We start from the raw sequence: 20,658 nt of genomic DNA on the forward strand, positions 1-20,658 counted from the left end.
GAATAATAGTAAATATTTGAATGGTGGTGCAGCCCACCAAGAAAAAAGGGAAAAAAAAAGTAAAGTCACAGGAAAGGAAAAGGAGGAGTATTGTTAAAGACAGGGAAGGTGAACGTGGCAGTCATTCTTGCACAAGACAAGTAGAGAATGGCATAGTCGTTTTCTAATGTGTTACTTTGCTCTGTGTACTGCAGACTCTTTCAGATTTGAGCCAATATAATAATCTCCCCTCTATCATAATGGTATATATGTGTTTGGTGTTAAAATACTTGACTTTTAATGAAGGGGACAAGTAAGAAGTAAAAAAAAAAAAAAAAGGCTTAATAGACAGATACTAGTTCACTATACCCATAAAATATTCATGTTCAAGTGAATTTATAAAAGTAAGCCAGGTGGGAGGATAGGTTTATAATCCTGGTATAGGTAACTCCCTAATGATGAATTTCTTTCCGTGATGGAAATTTGTCTGAAATAAGGTAAACCCCTAATCTGTGATGAAAATCAACATTTGACTGTATAAGACTCTAAAGCTTCCATATTAAAGCTGTAAATAAAGTTAAACAAAAATGATGCAATAAAATATGTGGAAAACCTGTACACTGAAAACTACAGACTACTGGGTATACCATGTTAATGGATTAGACACTCAATATTGTTAAAATACAGATGTCCTCGAAATAATTGTAGGATAAATGCAATCTCAGATTCGGAGGAGTCTTTTTTTGTAGAAACTGACAAACTGATTCTCAAGTGTATATGAAAATGCAAAACATCCAGACAGTCCAAAGCAGTCTTGGAAAAGAATAATTCGAACGACTTCTTAGTATAGTCTTATACTATATTAATTATAAAACCTTGTATAAAACTTATCATTTAAGGCATATGGCACTGGCATAGGCATAGAATCAGCAAAAGACCAGTGTCATTATCAAGCCAGAAATGAACCCTAACTTACACAGTTACTTGATTGTCAGTAAAAAGTACCAAATCAAATCAACAGGCAAAGAGATAGCCATGTCAAAAAAAGAATTTGACCTTTACTTCATACCACCAAAAATAACTAAAATTGGACTATAGACTAAAAAGTAAAAACTAATAGTTCTAGAAGAAAAACAGCTGTGTTTTGGTAATACGCAAAAATTTCTTAGAACATAAAAACACAAATCATAAAAGATGACATAGATAAACTGGATTTTATTAAATTAAAAAATTAAACTTTTAAAGATGCTAATTTTTTTAATGAAAAGACTAGGGAAGATAATTCTCAGTATACATTTTCAGACAAAGGACTTGATCTTGAAAATAAGACAACTAAATTAAAAAAGGGTTGCATTTCTTGGCTCAACAGGTTAAGGATTTGAAGTTGTCGCAGTGGTGGCTCAGGTCACTGTTGTCGCATGATTCTATCCCTGGCCTGGGAATTTTGCATAACACAGGTGTGGCCAAAAAAAAAAAAAAATTGGGCAAAAGATCTGAGTATATCTAGCCAAAGAAGATAATATGAATGGCTAGGAAGCACATGAAAAGACTAAATACCATTAGTTATCCAGAAAGTGCAGATTAAAACTACAGTGAGATAGTACTTCATATGCATGAGAATGACTAAAATTAACAGGATTGATTTCTTTCTAGGTATTTCCTCAAATGAAAATTTGTGTTTACTTGAACATTTGTATACACTAATTCATAGCATTATTTTTTTAATAGCCAAAATACTGGCAGTATCAACCAACAAGTAGTTAAATTCTGCTGTGTCTGTACAGTGGAAATCTATATAAATTAACTAGTAGAGAGGCATCATGGTAAACCTCAAAAACATGTTGTCTGAAGAAACCCAGATCTTTTTAAGAGTACTATGGGATTGCAGTTACATGAAACTATGGGAAAGACTAACCTTTAAGAAGTCACTGTAAGGAAAAAAATCTAACCCTCTTATTTCAGTCGTTACAGGTGCCTTTTATTACTTGAGTTCAGGGAACAGTGGTTTGACTGAACTTTGATTAGCCACAGAAAAGTAGTTCTGTGGTAAGTACATAGTTGGAAAGCTCTTTTTTTAAAAAAAAAAAAAAAAAAACCTTTTTCCTGAAAGGATCTTGTACCCCAAGTCACTATCGAAAAATTATTTTAACTAGATTGGGACAGATTTAGTGCTGGCATAGCTATGAATATGCTTTACTGAGAATTCAGACTTGGTCACTGAGTAGTGGTTTTGGGTGGAAACTTTGTTGGCATCTAGTATAACTGCAAACCTCATCACCCCCCTTCCCACCGGACCTCCAAACTTTGACCAAGTCCTTTAAAGTCTCTATCAAAGGTAGCCATTTCTGCTTGATTTTGTTTTGCATTTCTAACCCTGATAGCACTCTACTATGACCCATTTGAAATTGTTAGTATTACCTTCTTTTACTTATATTTTGTTTGTTATTAAGACATAACATGTAGAAATAGTACTATTTAATACAAAATTATATAGCAATTACTTGTGTAACTACCGCCCAGGTCGAGAGGTAGAATGTTGTCAGCAGTCTGGGAGCTCTCATGCATCTCTTCCTGTTCTTAATCCTTGCCCTCAGCCCTAGAGGTAACCACTTTCCTGGCTTTTATTATAATCTTCTTGCTTTACCTTTATACCTTTTTATGCATCTCTGAACAAAATAGTTGAGTCTAACATGTTTTTGATTTTTTTTGGGGGGGGGTGGGCTTTTAGGGCTGCACCCGTGGCACATGGAGGTTCCCAGGCTAGGGGTCTAATTGGAGCTGTGGCTGCCAGCCTACGTCAGGGCCAAAGCAACACCAGATCTGAGCCACGTCTACGAACTACACCACAGCTTACAGCAATATCAGATCCTTAAGCCACTGAGTGAGGCCAGGGATCAAACCCACAACCTCATGATTCCTAGTTAGATTCATTTCCATTGAAATTCCCTGTTTTTAAAATTCATACAAATGAAATCATTCCACGTATGTTGTTTTGTGTCTTGCTTCTTTCCCTCAATAACATGGCAGTGAGAATTGTCCAATGTGTTGGATAAAGGAAGCTACCATTCATTTTCATTTTGTGTAGTATTTTCTTGTATGAATGGAGTACAATTCATTTTTTTAAATTTGATTCATCTTTTTTTGGATAGACGTGGAGGTTGTTGCCTAAAAATCCACAGCTATTACGAATCGTTTGTGCTACTTCATTCTGCTGTTTGCTATTTTAATTTTAATAACAATTAAAACCACCTTAGGAGTTGCCGTTGTGGCATGGCGCAGCAGAAATGAATCTGTGAACCATGAGGTTGCGAATTTGATCCCTGGCCTCGCTCGGTGGGTTGAAGATCCAGCATTGCTGTGAGCTGTGGTGTAGGGTGGCAGCTGTAGCTTCCATTCGACCCCTAGCCTGGGAACCTCCATATGCTGTGGGTGTGACCCTAAAAAGACAAAAGCCAAAAAAAAGAGCATCTTATATTAGTATAGCTCTTCACAGCATACACAGTGCCCTTATGTATGTCCTAATTTCGTCCTAATTTCAGACCTGTGACATTGGCAGTGCAGCATTCCATTTTTATAACTATTGACAGAGCTTGTCACTTGCCTATGCTAAATAACATTTCCGAAAATTAGTATAGTACTAAGAACCGCTACACCTTTTATTTCAAAGTCTAAACGATAAATGTCCAATTCTGTTTCACACACTGAACAGGCTTAGTACCTCAACTGAGTTAAAGTATTCCACGTTAAAAAAAAAAAAAATTATTTGGCTAACAGTATGCCTCATTGTCTTGTTTTTCAAATCATGGCTTTATTATTTTTTTCTTTGAAAGTTGACGTAGAAAATAATTTTATTATCTTGTGGGTAGGATTTTGGAACAAGTTTAAATTGTCAGCAGCGAAACTGTTCATACATGTATAAAGCTTACATCTGCACCATTTGATTTAGGCATGGAAAATGAAGAGGAGAGGAGGCAGAGGAGGATATATATTTTTAACCGGAAAATGCTACTACTACACTTTTTTTATTCATGTCAGTCTCTTTAAAAGACAAGAGACTGAGCTTTTAATGCAAGGAAGCTCTGTCAGTCACTAAGTGGCCTAGACAGTTCACTTCAGCTTTTCTAAAATCTTATGTCTTGTGAAACTGTGAGTTTGTGAAATACTCTCTGGTGCTGTAGTCCAATTTGACCCCTTATTTATGTGTGGAATGTGCTGAGTTGTGTTTCAGCCTGAGTTTAGTTGTTGATGTTGTTGCAAAGTGACACTTCTTTTGTTATCTTGAGATTAAAAAAAAAAAGTAAGGTTTTCAAAATGGACATGGCTTAAGCAAATTTCAGCTCCAGAAGTGCATTTATTAGTGGTGGCAGTATTGAAATTTTTTGTGACAAATTCAGTACTTCTCTAAAGGTGTTTGTGTATAAAACTGTTTTAAGGATATACACTTTTGAAAAAAATTCTAAAAAGGAATTTTGTTTAGGAAAGCAAGACGGAAAAAGTATATTGGTGTGATATTCCAAGATATGTTGAAACATTTTTAGATTTATATGTTTACTTAACAAATAGAAACCCTGTGGAGTTGCAAGTATCCCCTTGGTTGGAAAATACATTTAATCAGATCTGTTATCTAGGTGGATATACTTAAGTATCCTTTTGTCTTATCTCCAAAAATAACACAAATTATTGTATTTTAAACAGTCTTTCTTCAACTAAACATTAAGAAAGAGGAAATACTGTGAATGTCATTTTCAAAGTAGTATGTGGGAATGGGAAAAATATATTTTGAAATTCACAAAATACAGACTAACTTTAAATGGAAAGAGAAATTAAATTTGGGAAGATAATAGATTGTTAATACAAAAGCCATTTGTTAATTTTAAGTATTAAACAGAAGGCATATTGACTCAGTTAAAAGAAAAAGAAAATACCTCCCAAAGTACAATTAGTATTTGAAGATGGTTCCTGGCATATCTAATTTATAAATATAAAGGAAACTGCCTAGCTGTGTATGTAGATGAGAAAATACTATAAGGTAATGAATCAGATAATAGATTTTAAAACCTCAGATTTCAAATCCAGTGGATTTCAAACATCAGAGTAGCCCAGTGTTTGGATGTGCTGACGTAGCAATGATAAGCGTTAAGAATTTTGAGTTTCAAACAAGAGCATATTTGTTTTCATAGAATTGGTTAAAAGAAATTTCACTTCACAATGATTTTTTTTTTTTAATGGCCAAGGTCCGATTCAGGTGGAATTAAGCTTGTTAATGAAATAGCAGCACACAGAGTTCATGATGTTGTGAATTTAAGTCTTTACTCTTATATTCTTGCTAAGAAGAAGATAAACATACTATTCATTTGCGCTTATAAGCCTTCGTAGTATTTACTCACTTCATTGGACAGAGCCAATTACAAGACTTTTTTTACTTACTTGTTTTGCAGTTAGGGTGAGATGAATGTTTATCCCTTCTTGAAAATAGGCATTCCAGTTCCTGAATTTTAACTAGGGCAGTACTACACATTTTCTTCCTTCTGATTTTTCCCCTTGAACATATGTTAAATCTTATTTTGCTGCAGTTATTTATTTTAGTGTAGTGTGTTAAGAGCACGTGTCCTCTGGACTGTGTAGATTTAAGGTCCCAAGTTCATGCTTTGTTACTACCTGCGTTTGTGACATTGGGCTTATATGCATTAATCTTCGCTAAAGATCTCTACAAATATAAAAGTAACTCATTTATTTCTTACTAGGTTTTGTGTCATGGCTTTGGGGGAAAGCTTTTATGGTCTTAATTCAGCACAGATTCAAGAAGTAAAAGCTTCTAAGGATAAGTAAAGTAACTTGGTTTTTTTGTTTGTTTTTTTTCCTAGACCACCTGTTACAGACCCTGCATCAAGACAAGGAGTTTTATACCTTTCCTGGTGGTTCACTGTAGAAACAGAAGCAAAGAAAGGAAACAATCTGATCTTTTCTTTATTAGATTGACTACATAAGATCTCTCCAGGAACAATAACACAGAGAAGTAATAAAATTATTACTTTGGCATCACTGGACATTCATCACATTGACAAGCGTGCTTTGTGCAGCTTCTGAGTTGTGCTTTGGAAACTTCATTGGTGCTCATTTGTAACTTGGACTATAAGCATGAGTGAATTCTGGTTATGTTTCAACTGCTGTATTGCCGAACAGCCTCAGCCTGTAAGTATGAAGTAATACCTATACAGGTTGGGTGGGGTGCTTATTAAACATACTGCTGGTTCTCAAGTTGAGAGTCAAGACCCCAGCATTGAATTAAGGAGTGTCAGTGGAATTCTAAACATCTGATTGGAAAAAAAGAATTTTAAAAAAAAGCAAGTAAATTTTGTTTAGTAAATACCAAGTATGAAGGATTGTGCTAGACCATTGTATATGATTGAGAAGGTTGTGCTCTTCTGTCAAGAAGACTGGCTTCTGGAGGTACCGCGAGAGAAGAGGGAGACAACAGACTGAGGTGGAACAGCCAGGTCAGCTTTGGAAACCAGTGGGTGGAAGGTGTCATAGCCAGGTTGCTTCACATCCTTCTCAGCTTACCATATCATCTAATTTTCCTGACAGCAACTCTCTGAGAAAGATACCATTATCTCTGTTTTTCAGCTGAAATAGGTTCACATTTTGGCCCCAAGTCCTAGGGACAGTAAGTAGTCTTGGCTGATGACTTCTTGGTACCTGCTCCACTTGTGTGCCATCTAACCTATGCATATTTTGTTCTCTCTCCCAAAATTCTGCTCTCCCCATTCCCATTTTGTCTTCATCTTTTAAGATGCCTAGATCAAATGTCAACTTTATGAAATCTTCCCCAGCTTTTCCCAGACTTAGCTAATTCCTTATCTGTTTTTCCACCAGTCCTTTTAGTTCATTGTTCTATGGTAGAATGGCATTTCTTGCATAGTAAGTAACTACTGTAGTTTTGTCCCACCATGGTTTCTGAATTCTTTAGGGGCCTTGACCATATTTACTTTGTACTTTCAGGATCAAATCTAATACTTGGGAGAGTGTACCTATACATGCTAGCTGGTTTGTTGGCTGACTGGCTGAATAAGTGAATTTCTATTTTATTTGGTTTTGCTTACATTTGTAACAACGTAAAAGGAAGAATGAGATAAAATCTTAAGGTTTCCAAAGATCTTTTGTGAACCTTTTTGCATGGTCAAACACAGTCATTTTGTAATTTTCCTTGTATATGCATTTTTTTTTTTTTTTAAGGGCCACACCTGCAGCATATGGAAATCAGGCTAGGGGTCCAGTTGGAGCTGCATCTGCCGGCCTACTTCATAGCCACAGCAACTCAGAATCCAAGCTACATCTGTGACCTACACCACAGCTCAACCCCAGATCCTTAACCCACTGAGTAAGGCCAGGAATCCAATCCACGTTCTCATGGATGCTAGTTGAGTTCATTACTGCTGAGCCACAATGGGAACTCCTACAATTGTTTTTGAATGTCCTAGTCTTTTTTTTTTTTTTTTTTTAATCGCCACACCCATGGCATATGGAAGTTTCCTGACCTGGGATTGAATCCCAGCTACAGCTGTGACCTACATCACAGCTGCAGCAGTACCAGATCCTTTAACCCACTGTGCCACAGCAGAAACTCCTGAATGTCATAGTATTTTTTTTTTCTTTTGTAATTCTTATGTAATCTTTCACTTTAATTAATTAATTAATTAATTAATTATTTAGGGCCGCACCTGTCCTAGTCTTTAATGTCAGGCTCGGGAAAATTGGGGCTCGCAGCAGTGGGGGAGGTGCAACACCTGACTGCTCACCTCTTTGTCTGTTCCTCTGTGATCAGAAGCAGAGGTATTTGGAGGACTGGGTCATTTTTGCACACCCTGGCTCCCACAAGCTGTGTGCAGGATGCAGGAACACAGCTGTGGGTGGGGGATGGGTACCTGCTGCTGTGCTAAGAGCTGACACTGACTGAAATTCGCTGCATTTTACCTTCCAAAATTTCCCCTGGAAGTTGCAAGCCTTGAAGAGACTCCAGAATCCAAGAATAAATACATTAGACAGATTCTGCTTGTACAGCTGCTGTGGCAGGGATGCAGAGTTCTGGTGCTCCTACCCCACCGTGTTCCTTTTTACTACTTTTATGATACTGTGTTTTACATGTAGCTCTCTGATGCATGGAGTGTGGAAGTTTGCTTTGTGTGGCGTAGGTGAGAGGTCTAACTATTCATTTGTGTTAATTAGCTAAATAACCAGTCTTTTTTTCTTCTTTTCCCTTTTTTTTGGCTGTGCCTGGGACATGTGGAAGTTCCCAGCCTAGGGATTGAACCCCTCAGAAGCGACCTAAGCCACTGTAGTGACAGTGATGGATCTTTCACCTGCTGTACCTCAAGAGAACTCCTATAATGCATATTTTTAACCCTGCAGGTGTTTACTTTAGAATTGCATCTAGGAATTTAGAGTGTATTTGAGTAAAATTTGACCTCTTTAAAATTTTGAGTAATCCCATTGAGAAACATGGTGTACATGTTCATTCATATAGACTTTTTCATATTCTTTGCGCAAACCTAAAAATTCTTAAGTTTTGCACATTTTTTTGCTAGGATTGTTCTAGATTTTTTTATGGATTTTTATTACTACTTTGAGTGAAATTCTGTTTCTCTGTTACCTTTCTTAGTGGGTTTTTTTAAAAACTAGTGTATAAGCAATTAATAATTTTTATACACTATTTTTTTTAATCCAGACACCATGCTACACCCTTTGTATTTTCTAAATTTCTCCGTATAGTAATGATTTTTTCAGTCTTATTCTGATATATAAACTTTTCTCCATGTTGGTATCTTACTGCATTGACCTCCAGCATCATGTTGAATAGTGTCAATATTTACTTAAGCATAAAATGAATGTTTATTTTGGTGACCATATTTACCTATACATTTAAGTTACTGTGTGTAATTTATTTATGGCATATGTTACCAGTGATTATATTTTCAGTAGTTTGTAAAGATTGTAGAATACTTGAATTCTACTGCCATATTGTTTTTACTGTGCCTTGTAATTTTTGTTGGAAATCAGATGTAATACTCTGGGTAAAAGGAACTGAGGTAAATAGGCCTGTAGTATGAATTTTTATGTTTATCTGTATGGGGGTTAGGCTTTGTTGACTGTTTGTCATGGTTATAGGTGTCACAGGATAAAATTTCCTTTAGTGTCCTTGTTTTTGTACCCTGTTGTCTGTTTTCCCTAGATACTTCTTAAGTCAGGTCTGAGATGTCCAGTTTTTGTAGTTATGTGCCCCTGTTACACAGGAGCCCTCTTGATGTGGAGTTAAGCTGCTGGGGACGGGAAGCCTTATATCCCGCTGTGGTTAGGTTTGAGTCTTTTCATGAGCTTGTTCCGCTGGGCTGTGACCTACACAAGTACTTCTTAGTTTTGTTTTGTTTTGTTTACTCCTCGGTGGAGGCAAAAAGGCTAGAGGATGCTGGAGTTGGATACTTCCCTTCCCCAAAGTTGCTTAGTTTCTGGTAAAACCCTAGTTGTATAGGCTCTGGTAAAACAGTTTCATTAAGGGTAGCCTTTGTTAAGAAGAATAGGCCAGGCAGATTTCCATAGTTCCAGGTTCCAAAGGGTAAATTGTAAATTGCTGAGAGAACCCCATTTGTGGACCTAGCTTCCAGTCTGGTCTGACTCTGTGAATTCAGAGAAAGCATCAAACCTCTCCTGATCTATATCAGCTCACTGAGAATACAGAGTTTGGATTGGATAAAGTATTAGTTACTTAAGATGACACAAATCATCCTAAACCTAAGCGGCTTAAGAAAACAAACCTCAAAAAAAATTTGTCATTAAAACATAGTTGATTTACCATGTGTCAGTTTCTGCTGACTGTGTTTATATATGTATACACACACACATTCTTTTTTGTATTCTTTTCCATCATGTTCTATCCAGGAGATTGGATATAGTTCCTTGTGTTATACAGTAGTTCCTTGTTGCTTATCCTTTATAAATGTAATAGTTTGCATCTAGTAACCCCATACTCCCAATCCCCACTCCCCAGCAACCACAAGTCTATACTCTATGTCCATGAATCTGTTTGTGTTTCATAGATAGGTTCATTTGTGCCATATTTTAGATTCCACATATAAGTGATATCATACAGTACTTGTTTTTCTCTTTTTGACTCACCTCACTTAGTGTGATAATCTTTAGTTGCACCAAAACCAAACTTTTATTATCTCACAGATTCTGTGGTCAGAATTCCAGGCATTGTGTAGCCAAGTCCTCTACCTTAGGATCTGTTTGAGGTTACAGTTGAGAAAGGTGTCAGCTGGGGCTGCAGTCATCCTGGGGTTCAGTGTGGAGAGAATCTGCTTTCTAGCTCACTAAGGTGGTTGTTGGCAGGGTTCACTTCTCTGAATCCGAACAAGAGTCTCAGTTGAAATAAGAGTCTCCGTTACTTTTTGGCTAGAGGCCTCCCTCAGTTTCTTGCTCCACAGGACAGCTCATAACATGACAACTGGCCTTCACATAGCATGAGCAAAGGGCAAGCAAGACAGAAGTCAGCGTCTTTGTGACATCTGATCACTTCTGTTGTATTCTGTCCTTTAGCACTGACTCACTAAATGGAGCTCACGCGCAAGGGAGGAGAGTACACAGGGCACGAGTGCCAGGAGACAGGATCCTTGGGACCTGTGTCACAGGCTGCCTACCACACATTCTCTCCAAGGCTCCGCCAGCACTCAGGCTCGGTGAACACTCCCCCTCCCTCCCCCAGAAAGGGGCTCGCTTCCAGCCCCAGCTTCAGAAACTCTCAGCCAGGTGCCTGAATGGCTGTGACATATTCTTCAGCAGGAGTTAAACCAACAAGAAAAAGACAATCAAATAGGAAAACCATCTTATCCAAAAGAGTTAGAATGTGAAAAGGTGTTGAATTTTCTCTTTGTCTGTGGCCCCTACCTTAGAGGACTCTGCTGGTAGACAAAATACCTTTTTAGAGGAGACAGGGAAAATATTTCTCTGTTTAGATCACTTTAGAACCAAATGTACTGAAGCCAGTGTATAGTGTTCTGGCTGATTTTAAAGTGGCTACCTTTCCTTCCTCTTTGCTGAAGCAGAAGGAGATTTTTCTTTGATCTTCATTTTAAGAACATGGTAGAGTTACTTGGACTTAAAACTCACAGAAGTGTGGGGGCTGTTCTAAGACTGGGTACCCCTGGAGTTTTTAAAACTCTCCACCTGTCTACACTCATCCTCCAGCAATTTGTCAGTTACCCGTTAGGTTTTCCTACTCTGGTCCTGCATCATCTATAGGTTTCTGCTCTGTACGTTGTGATTTTCTGTATTGGACTCTCTCCAATCCTGGAGGCAATGATTTACTCTGTGATCTCAGTTCTCTAAAGGATCCAGGAAGAGTAGTTGGTTTTCATTTTATTCAGCTTTTTACTTGTGTAGTTGGGCATGACATGTTCTAAACTCCTTATGTGCCAGACAGGAAACCAGAAGTTATATTGCCGTATTTTTGTAAGATTGATTTTTTATTGACAGTATTCATAATGTATACAATGAAGCGAATCCTGCTCTAGTATGTGGTATAGGAATACTCAAACTAGGAAGACACAGATTAGGAATTTAAAGAGCAGGAACTTTAAAATTATGAGACATTAGAAATACATTTTCTGGAGTTCCAGTTGTGGTGCAGTGGGTTATGGATCTGGCGTCGCCAAAGCTGTGGCGTAGGTTGCAGATGTGGCTCAGATTTGATCCCTGGCCTGGGAACTTCCATTTGTGGTGGGTCTGGCCAAAAAAAGGAAAAAAAGAAGTAGATTTTCTGCTACAGAAAGGATGTGCAGTTTGATTTTTTTGTGCACATATATAACATGTCAGTACTGTGTTACTGTTTAGTAAAACATATTTGGAAATTCCCATTGTGCTTCGGCGGATTAAATACTGGATGTTGTTTCTGTGAGGATGCAGGTTCAATCCTTGGCCTCACTCAATCCTTGGTTAAGGATCCAGCATTGCTATGAGCTGCATTGTAGGTCACAGATGCGGCTCAGATCCGGTGTGGTAGTGGCTATGGTATAGACCTGCAGTTGTAGTTACAATTCGACTCCTGGCTGAGGAAGTTCCAACTGCTGGAGGTGCAGCCATGAAAAGAAAAAAAAATTAATGCATATTTTCATGAACTATACCAGAAGAATTTCATGGGCATCTGATTTATTAGGCTTTGTGACTTGCTAAGAAAAATGATACCAAACTTACCTGGGCCTTGTGGTTACTATAGTACTATGAAGAACAACTTGCTTGTTGGCATCAGGAAAAAGTATTTAAAGGATGCATTAATAATTTTATGTATGTTTACAGTCTATAGAAACATATCCTTGCAGCTTCTATTAGATAGTATGAAGAATGCCTTATTTGAGAGCTGCTTGGTCATCTCTAAAGTTTTCTAAAGTATGTGGCAAGATTAAGTGCTGCGTGCCAGTTCTCCCACTCATTCTTCACCACCCCCTGCTCTTGCACATTCCATGTGTCGAAAAGGAATGGCTCAATATTGTGAAGAACTTAGTATGCATTTTTCTGACTAATAATATAAGAATCACACTTTTTCTTCCTACTCTTTTGTTTTAGTACAGTACAATACAGAGTGTAGTAGAGTCCCACATTTTTGAGCCATGGTAATCTAAACCTTTCAAATTGACTGTGGTGTAAATTACAGTAGTTGTTGCTAGATAGAGTGAAGGCTGAATTTTTAAACTGGAGGGTTGCTGTCTTGCAACTTAATTTTTTTTTTTTTTTTAATGGAAAGAGTTGTCAGCTGTTTACAGGACTGAAGTGAATTCTTTACCTACTTATTTTTGCGCATTGGAATGCTGGTGGACTTCTTTTTTTTCCCCCAGTCTTATTAAGTTACGATAGGTATACACAAAACTGCACATAGGTAATGCGTTTAATTTGATGAGTTTAGACATACGTATACACTCGTTACCATCACCACAATCAAGGTAATAAACTTCTAAGTTATCCTCAAAAACAATGAGTATTGATTCATAACCTCCCCTCTTCCCTGTTCATGTTACCTGTTTGCCCCGTATGATGTTTCCCCCTGTAGTACTGATGTTTTGTAATGCTGTTTGCCTGTGAAATGTGCCATTTTAATTAGACGCATAAGCCCAGTTATTGTGTATTAGTGCATGTGATAACACCTGGTCTTTGTACAGTGAGCCAGGTACTGATGAAATAACAGTGAGCAAAACAAACTGTTTCTGTCTTCGTGGCTCTCATCTCATGGGGGAGATATTTAATGGAAAAATAAGGGTGATGTCAGGTGACGCCGGAACCTGCTCTGTGGAAAAAGAAAACAGGAATAGAAGGTAGAGAAGGAGAAATGGGGTTTATGAAGGGCATACAGGGAAAGCCTCTTTGTTGAAGTGGCATTTAAACCACCGTTGAAGGAAGTAAGGCACACAGGTACCCAAGGAAGAGCGTTTTCGTTAGGGCGTCTTGAGAGAGTACAAGACGCCTGGGAGTGCAAGGCTTGAGTGGGTGGGAGGACATCAAAGAGGGCAGAGCGACTGTGAGCCAAGGCCACAGTGGTGGGAAGTGAGGTCAGAGAGACCGCTAAGGCCCAGGTCATAGATGTCCTTCCAGGCCATGGAAAGACTGGGTTTTATGCTGTGTCAAATGGGAAATCATTGCCTGATTCCCTTTTCCTTTCCCCAGTGGCTTGTGTGCCCATACTGAGAGTCAGCACTGACTGATGAGGAGCCTCCTGCAGGCCAGTGGGTTACCCTCTCCTTCCTGCCCTCTCAGCCAGTGAGTCGTCCTCAGCACTCTGCAGTTGTGTGTGTGTGTTCAGTAGTAAGATTATTTCCTGCACTGCCTTTTCTTTCTGCCATTGTTGTTGTTGTTCTGATGTGCAGTTTTAATCCATTGTAGTAGGAGGTGGTGTGTGTGTAAGCAGTGGTGCTGTAACTGCTGTAACAAAACAAAGGAAGAGCATTGTGCTCTCTAGTTTGGAGGGTTTAGGGTTTCTTCGGGAGAAATGGGTGAGGAATTGGAGACCGGGGTGGGAGGGGTCACTAGACAGGGATTGCAAGAATGCCTTAGACCTTAGACATGAAAAGCATGAAAGCCATTCTGCAGCCTGGAAAGATGAACCATCACTTCTGTGAAAGGTGGCTAGCAGAAACTCTAGGTGAGGGCCTTCTGTAATTTCGGGTGATTTTTATGTAAAACAAGATTTACTTGGGTGTGGTGCATTTCCATTGGTACTACACTATATTGATTGCATAGATTCATTTAGAACTTCCTTTTTCAGGAATCACATTTCCACACATCTTGGATGTGAGTATAATAGATATATGTCTTCATTTTTTTCTTTTTCTGAAAACATAAATGTTCATGCTCTTGGTTTGTTTAATTTCATAGAAAATCACGATATACCTTGAGTCATCCCCAGATACTTCACAGATGAATTTATGCTAAAAAAAAGAAAAATTATCCTTATCAGTTGAGAAATGAAAACTCTCTCTCCTTTGCAGAAAGACAGTGCAGAGGACCATTTCAAATGTCCGAACTGTCCTGCTAAACCTAGAAATTGCGGTGATTATCATAAACACTGGGACTGCTTGTTGCACCTCAGGAATGGCTGCTGGATGTCCTCACAGAGACGGCGAGCTGCTTTGGGGTGTGGTGGGTGGGATCTTCTGTGTGTACTTTAATACACTTGTACACAAAGTGTGAATTTGCATACATGAGCTCGAAGAGAACTAGAAAGGCTCTTGGCATAAGGATGTTGGTGTCCCTACCCTGTTTTTGCCCATAGCGTGGTCAGGAAATACAGGTAGGTTAGTGTCCATAGCATTCCCTGTGTGTTGAAGCTGGAGAAGGAGGTAAGATGGTAGAGGAAAGCCATTTATCTTCAGGAACTAGAATGCTTTTATAAGTTTGTAATGTCAGAGAAGATTTTTTTTTTAATGCTTTTATTAACTTTATTCAGGTTAGGTTGGAGCTTTTAAAAACATATACATCCAAGTAAAGCAAGCTGTCTCATAGCAAGCGATGTGGTTGCTGCCACTCACTTACAGTTACATAAAAAGTGACGTTGGGGAGGTCCCGCTGTGGCGCAGTAGGTTAAGAATCCGACTGCAGCAGCTTGGGTTGCTGCAGAGGCCCAGACCTGGTGCCGTGGGTTAAGGACCCAGTGTTGACACAGCTGTGGCTCAGATTCATTCCCTGACCCGAGAACTTCCATATTCTGTGGGTGTGGTCATGAGCAAAAAACAATTTCAAAAGTAGGCAGTAGTATACTGAACCTCACATACCCAGCTCTCAGCTTCAACAGTATCAGTTTACCTGATCTTGTTCATCTCATTGAATCCGCTTTGCTGTTTCTTCTATTATTTTGAAGGCAAATCCTAAGCGTTATTTCATTTTATCCATAAATGTAGCGATATTTTTCTCTAAGATATCATGACTCTAATTTAATGTAACTGTAATACCATTAGCATAACAAAAATAATTTAAAAGTGTGTTCTACATATAAAGTATACGCTTTAATAAATAATTATGAAACAATTATATTATGAAGCAAATATTACCCAAGTTAAGAAGCGGAGCCTTGCCAACACCCCAGAAGCCTCCTAGCATTCTCTTTTTTCTTTACTTTTTTCTTTAGGGCCACACTCGTGGCATATGGAGGTTCCCAGGCTAGGGGTCTAATCAGAGCTGTAGCACCTGGCCTATGCTGCAACCACAGCAACGCTGGATCCAAGCCGCATCTGTGACTTACACCACAGCTCACAGCAACGCCGGATCCTTAACCCACTGAGTGCGGCCTGGGATCGAACCTGCATCCTCATGAATGCTAGTCAGATTTGTTTGCACTGAGCTACAATGGGAACTCCCTAGCATTCTTTTCATTTACATCCCTCTTCTTATACCTGGAGGAGCTGCTGCCCTGCTTTTTATAATAATCATTTCCTTGTTGGGTTTTATGATTTTACCATCTGAATGTGTATGCCTCAACAGTATAGTTTACCTGTAGTAACTTTAAATGAGTGGAGTTCTACTGGATATAATCATTGGTGTTTGTTAGTCCTTTGGAAAATCTGGTTTGTTACCAGTGTAAGACTATTATGAACAATGTTCTTTTGTGTCTTTGTGTATGTGTTGCCTGGTGCACAAATGCATGCTTGAGTTTCTCTAGGATATATATCTAGGAGTGAAATTACTGGTTCTAAAGTGTAAGGATGTACATTTTTATCATGCAAGACCAAACTTTCAAATTTAGTGTTCACAGTGTGCCTTCTCACCAGCAGTTTGAGCATGCCAGCCATTGTTCCACAGTCTTAGCAATGCATGATATTTTCAGACCTGAAGGTTTTATTTGTTTATTTTTTCTTACTAAGGCCCATCTGCGGCATATGGAAGTTCCCAGGCTAGGGGTCAAATTGGAGCTGCAGCTCTTGGCCTACACCACAGCCATGGCAACACCAGATCCTTAACCCACTGAGCAAGGCCCAGGATCGAACCTGCATCCTCAGGGACATTATGTTGGGTTATTAACCTGCTGAGCCACAGCAGGAACTCCCAGACTTGCACTTTCTATCAGTCTGAGAGGAAAGGTTTAACCTTGCATTATCTTGCATTTTAATATAAGGAGAGTGAAAAGTAACCTGATTTTTATTTTTTTAACCACTAGGTTGTGAGTTTCACGATTATACACAAATCAGTGATTTCTTGAAATAAAATTCTCCAATTAAGCTCTTCCCCACTTTTGTTCACCAGCATATTCCATTTGTATTATAGCAGAAAATCATTTCTTTCAAAGTACAGAAAAAGACACATTTAGATAAACTGAAGCAGATTAGGAGATTATCCTTTAATGTCTTTGATTCTTGTATCTATTTTCAGGTATGATTAACAGTAATCTAATTCACTGCTTTCTATTTACTGTTTCTAGCAATTGATTGTAGGAATAAATGCAGTCAGGAACCATGAGGCATCTACACCAACCTATAGACAAAATATTAGTTAAACCTAATGTTAACACAGATGAAAAATGAAAATAGAAGTTGTGGTATTTTCCTTACATTCCAGTAGATGGTTTTGAACACCCCTCAGGTGAGGCATATCCCACATCACAGACCATTGAATGCAGGACAAGTCAGAGCACAGAACCCTGGAGTTAAAAAAAAAAAAATTATCTTTATTGCAATAAAGATAATTACAAAGGAAAGAAACTCCGGGAAAGTTTTTTTTTTGCTGAACAAGAGGGGGAAAATTGGGGGTCAGGTAATTTTTAAAAAATATATGTATATATATATATGGAGTTCCCATCATGGCACGGTGGAGATGAGTCCAACTAGGGACCATGGGGTTGCAGGTTTGATCCCTGGCCTTGCTTGGATCCGGCGTTGCCGTGAGCTGTGGTATAGGTTGCAGATGCGGCTTGGATCTGGTGTTGCTGTGGCTCTGGTATCGGCCGGCAGCTGTAGCTCTGATTTGACCCCTAGCCTGAGAACCCCCATATGCCACAAGTGGGGCCCTAAAAGGTAAAAAACAAAATAAAAAAGTCTGTGTTTTTTTCATAAGGCGTGAATTCTTAAAATGGCTAAAAATTAATGTTTCTGAAACACCAAGATTATGAAACTTCATATCTTTTTTTTTTTTTTAACTGACTCTTGGCCTTTATGCACCTAGAAACAACAATAAAGAAGATTAAACCTTCATTTGTCCAGAGTTAGTGGAGATTGTGTCCTCAAGGCCACATGTCCTTCCTTGGTATTTACAAATAGGAAAAAAACTTAAACCCTCAAATTTTATTATTTTAAAAATCAGAAGGAGGAGTTCCCGTCGAGGCCCAGGGGTTAACGAATCCGACTAGGAACCATGAGGTTGCGGGTTCGGTCCCTGCCCTTGCTCAGTGGGTTAACGATCCGGCGTTGCCATGAGTGTGGTGTAGGTCACAGACGCGGCTCGGATCCCGCGTTGCTATGGCTCTGGTGTAGGCCGGCGGCTACAGCTCCGATTAGACCCCTAGCCTGGGAACCTCCATATGCCGCGGGAGTGGCCCAAGAAATAGCAAAAAGACCAAAAAAAAAAAAAAAAATCAGAAGGAAAAAAAAGAAAGCAATACCAGGCAGGTAAAGTCTAGGTAATAAAGTATTCATGATTGTTGAAGAATAAAATGTTGTGCAAACTTTATGTAATCTGTGATTAAAGAGACATTAGAATTTAAATAATTTCTGGGACCTAATAATGGCATTTTAATAATTATATGGGACTGATAATTATGTATATAATAAAATGAACATTTTTAGAAGCACTCAAGAATCTATGATGGAAACACATGATAAAACCAATCTGTTTTTCATCTTTCTTTGCCTTAATTTTATAGTGAGTAGAAAATATTACAGATCAGTTTTGCTAGTAGCTCTCATGTAAGATGAATTCTAAGACCTCAGCTCTATCTCCTTTAGGTATTGAGTATTCTAAAGGTTGGTCTTATCTCTTATCACCTTTGTACATAGTAAAAATTCTTCTGATTTTTTAGATAAGTTTTTTTTGTTGTTGTTGTTTTTGTCTTTTTAGGGCTACACCCATGGCATATGAAAGTTCCCAGTCTAGAGGTCAAGTTGGAGCTGTAGCTGACAGCCTACACCACAGCCATAGCAACGCCCGACTCACCGAGCAAGGCCAAGAATCAAACCTATGTCCTCATGGATACTAGTCGGGTTTGTTACCACTGAGCCAGGACGGGAACTCCTAGATATTTCTAATGCTCATGGTCCATTCACTTTTGTAGGCTACCCTCTCTTTTAGTTCCTTGAAGGGCTGTTAGGTTTGTATTCCTCTGTTTTAGCAGGTGAGACATCATTAGTTTGTCTTTGTGATTTGTTACTTGTTTTCATTTGTGAATTAAAGATAAATTTGATACAGTCAAAGCTGTAAGTCTGAAAGGCATCTAAGCAGACATATAGTCAGATGCATCACACACACAAATGTGGAAACAATTAAGTTAACTAGTAAACAAGGTTAAGGCTGTTGTATTAATAGCAAAGCCTTGGCATTTTAAGACTAGTTTTCTTTCTAGTACGTGTTTTAATAAATTTCACCCAAATGGAAATGTATACACATTGGATATGAAATTGTATTATAAGACTATGCAAATACACATCACTGGTTTAGATAAGTTTTACGGTGAAACTACCAGTGTTTCAGCATTTTTAAGTTTCCTGCCAGCAGGTGTTCATTATCTGTCATTTTTATATACCTTCTTAGTGCAAATGCTTTTTTTTTTTTTCTTTTTTGGCTGCACCTGTGACACATGGAAATTGCCAGGCCAGGGATCAAATCCAAACTTTAGCTGCAAACTAATTCACAGCTGCAGCAACACTCAAAAGATCTTTAACTTGCTATACCACAGTGGGAACCTCTCAAATGCTTTCTTATACATCAACTTAATGATATAAATACCTGTCATTCTAATTCTCTCTTTTCCCTTTTCCCCTTTTACTCTTTATTTGGTTTGATTTTAGTTTTATTTTTGGAGTGTTTACTTTAGTAGTAATTGGGTAATGTTCTCATTGGAATCTTAAGATGCCCATATCCTTCTGCATGTCTTTGTTATGTACATATGTGTTAATTCAAAAGCCATTAAGATACTGGAAATAGTGTTAGCTGTCAGTCCTGAATATAGGATAATTAAATAATCCTCTGTACTTTTGTGTTTTTGCCGCCCTATGGCAAATGGAGTTCCTGGACCAGGGATCAGATCCAAGCTGCAGCTGTCTGATCGAAGACACTGGTGCGCCAGTGCCGGATCCTTAACCCACTGTGCCAGGCGGGGATCAAACCTGCATCTGAATCTTCCCACAATGCCACTGATCCTGTTGCACCACATCGGCAACTCCCAAGCTTCTTTGTACATTAAACAAAGAAATTACTGGATGTCATTTCTTATCTATCTTAAGAATAGATAAAGTTAATAAGGAACATACGAAAAATGTGCTTTGATCGGGGTCAGTTACGGGAAAGTGATCTCATTTTTATGAACCCTAAAGTTAAAGGTAATTGTGAAAAAACAAGCTTTCCCTTTTTTCTCAACCCTCGTCATATGAGAGTTTTCTGTGAGCTTTAGAGTTGCTCTAAGAATGGTTTGAATTCCAGTCCTAATGCTTATTTACTCTTTGACCTTGAACAGATTAATTAAACCTCTGCAAATAGAAATAATGACACCCATCTTACAGGATTCAATATATTAAAGTAGATAGTAAGGTGTATTAAATAAGATAATAGGTTATGTGCTTAGCATAGTGCCTGGCCTGCAGTAAGTGCTCTCTTACTGCTGAATGTTGAGTGTATAAATTCCACTTTCTTTTTTTTTTTTTTTGTCTTTTTTGCTATTTCTTGGGCCGCTCCTGCGGCATATGGAGGTTCCCAGGCTAGGGGTCTAATCGGAGCTGTGGCCGCCAGCCTACGCCAGAGCCACAGCAACTCGGGATCCGAGCCGCGTCTGCAACCTACACCACAGCTCACGGCAACGCCGGATGGTTAACCCACTGAGCAAGGGCAGGAACCGAACCCGCAACCTCATGCGGGATTCCTAGTTGGATTCGTTAACCACTGCGCCACGACGGGAACTCCTAAATTCCACTTTCTTCTCGTTTTAAATAATGGCTTTATTTT

The 20,658-nt window shown here is 38.6% G+C and overlaps 1 protein-coding gene across 2 annotated transcripts in view; it reads left to right on the forward strand.

Annotated features, from left to right (window-relative positions):
• The window catches only part of CDC42SE2 (CDC42 small effector 2), a 77,103-nt gene that overhangs the window by 25,995 nt on the left and 30,450 nt on the right, over positions 1-20,658 (forward strand). For both annotated transcript variants that reach the window (XM_047778557.1, XM_047778559.1), the window contains one exon: positions 5,844-6,171. In XM_047778557.1, the coding sequence (XP_047634513.1) occupies positions 6,118-6,171 (54 nt within the window). In that variant the 5' untranslated portion in view covers positions 5,844-6,117. Of the gene's footprint in view, positions 1-5,843; positions 6,172-20,658 lie in introns of those variants that run through there.

The sequence above is a fragment of the Phacochoerus africanus genome, chromosome 4 (genome assembly GCF_016906955.1).
Source record: "Phacochoerus africanus isolate WHEZ1 chromosome 4, ROS_Pafr_v1, whole genome shotgun sequence".
NCBI lineage: Eukaryota > Metazoa > Chordata > Mammalia > Artiodactyla > Suidae > Phacochoerus > Phacochoerus africanus.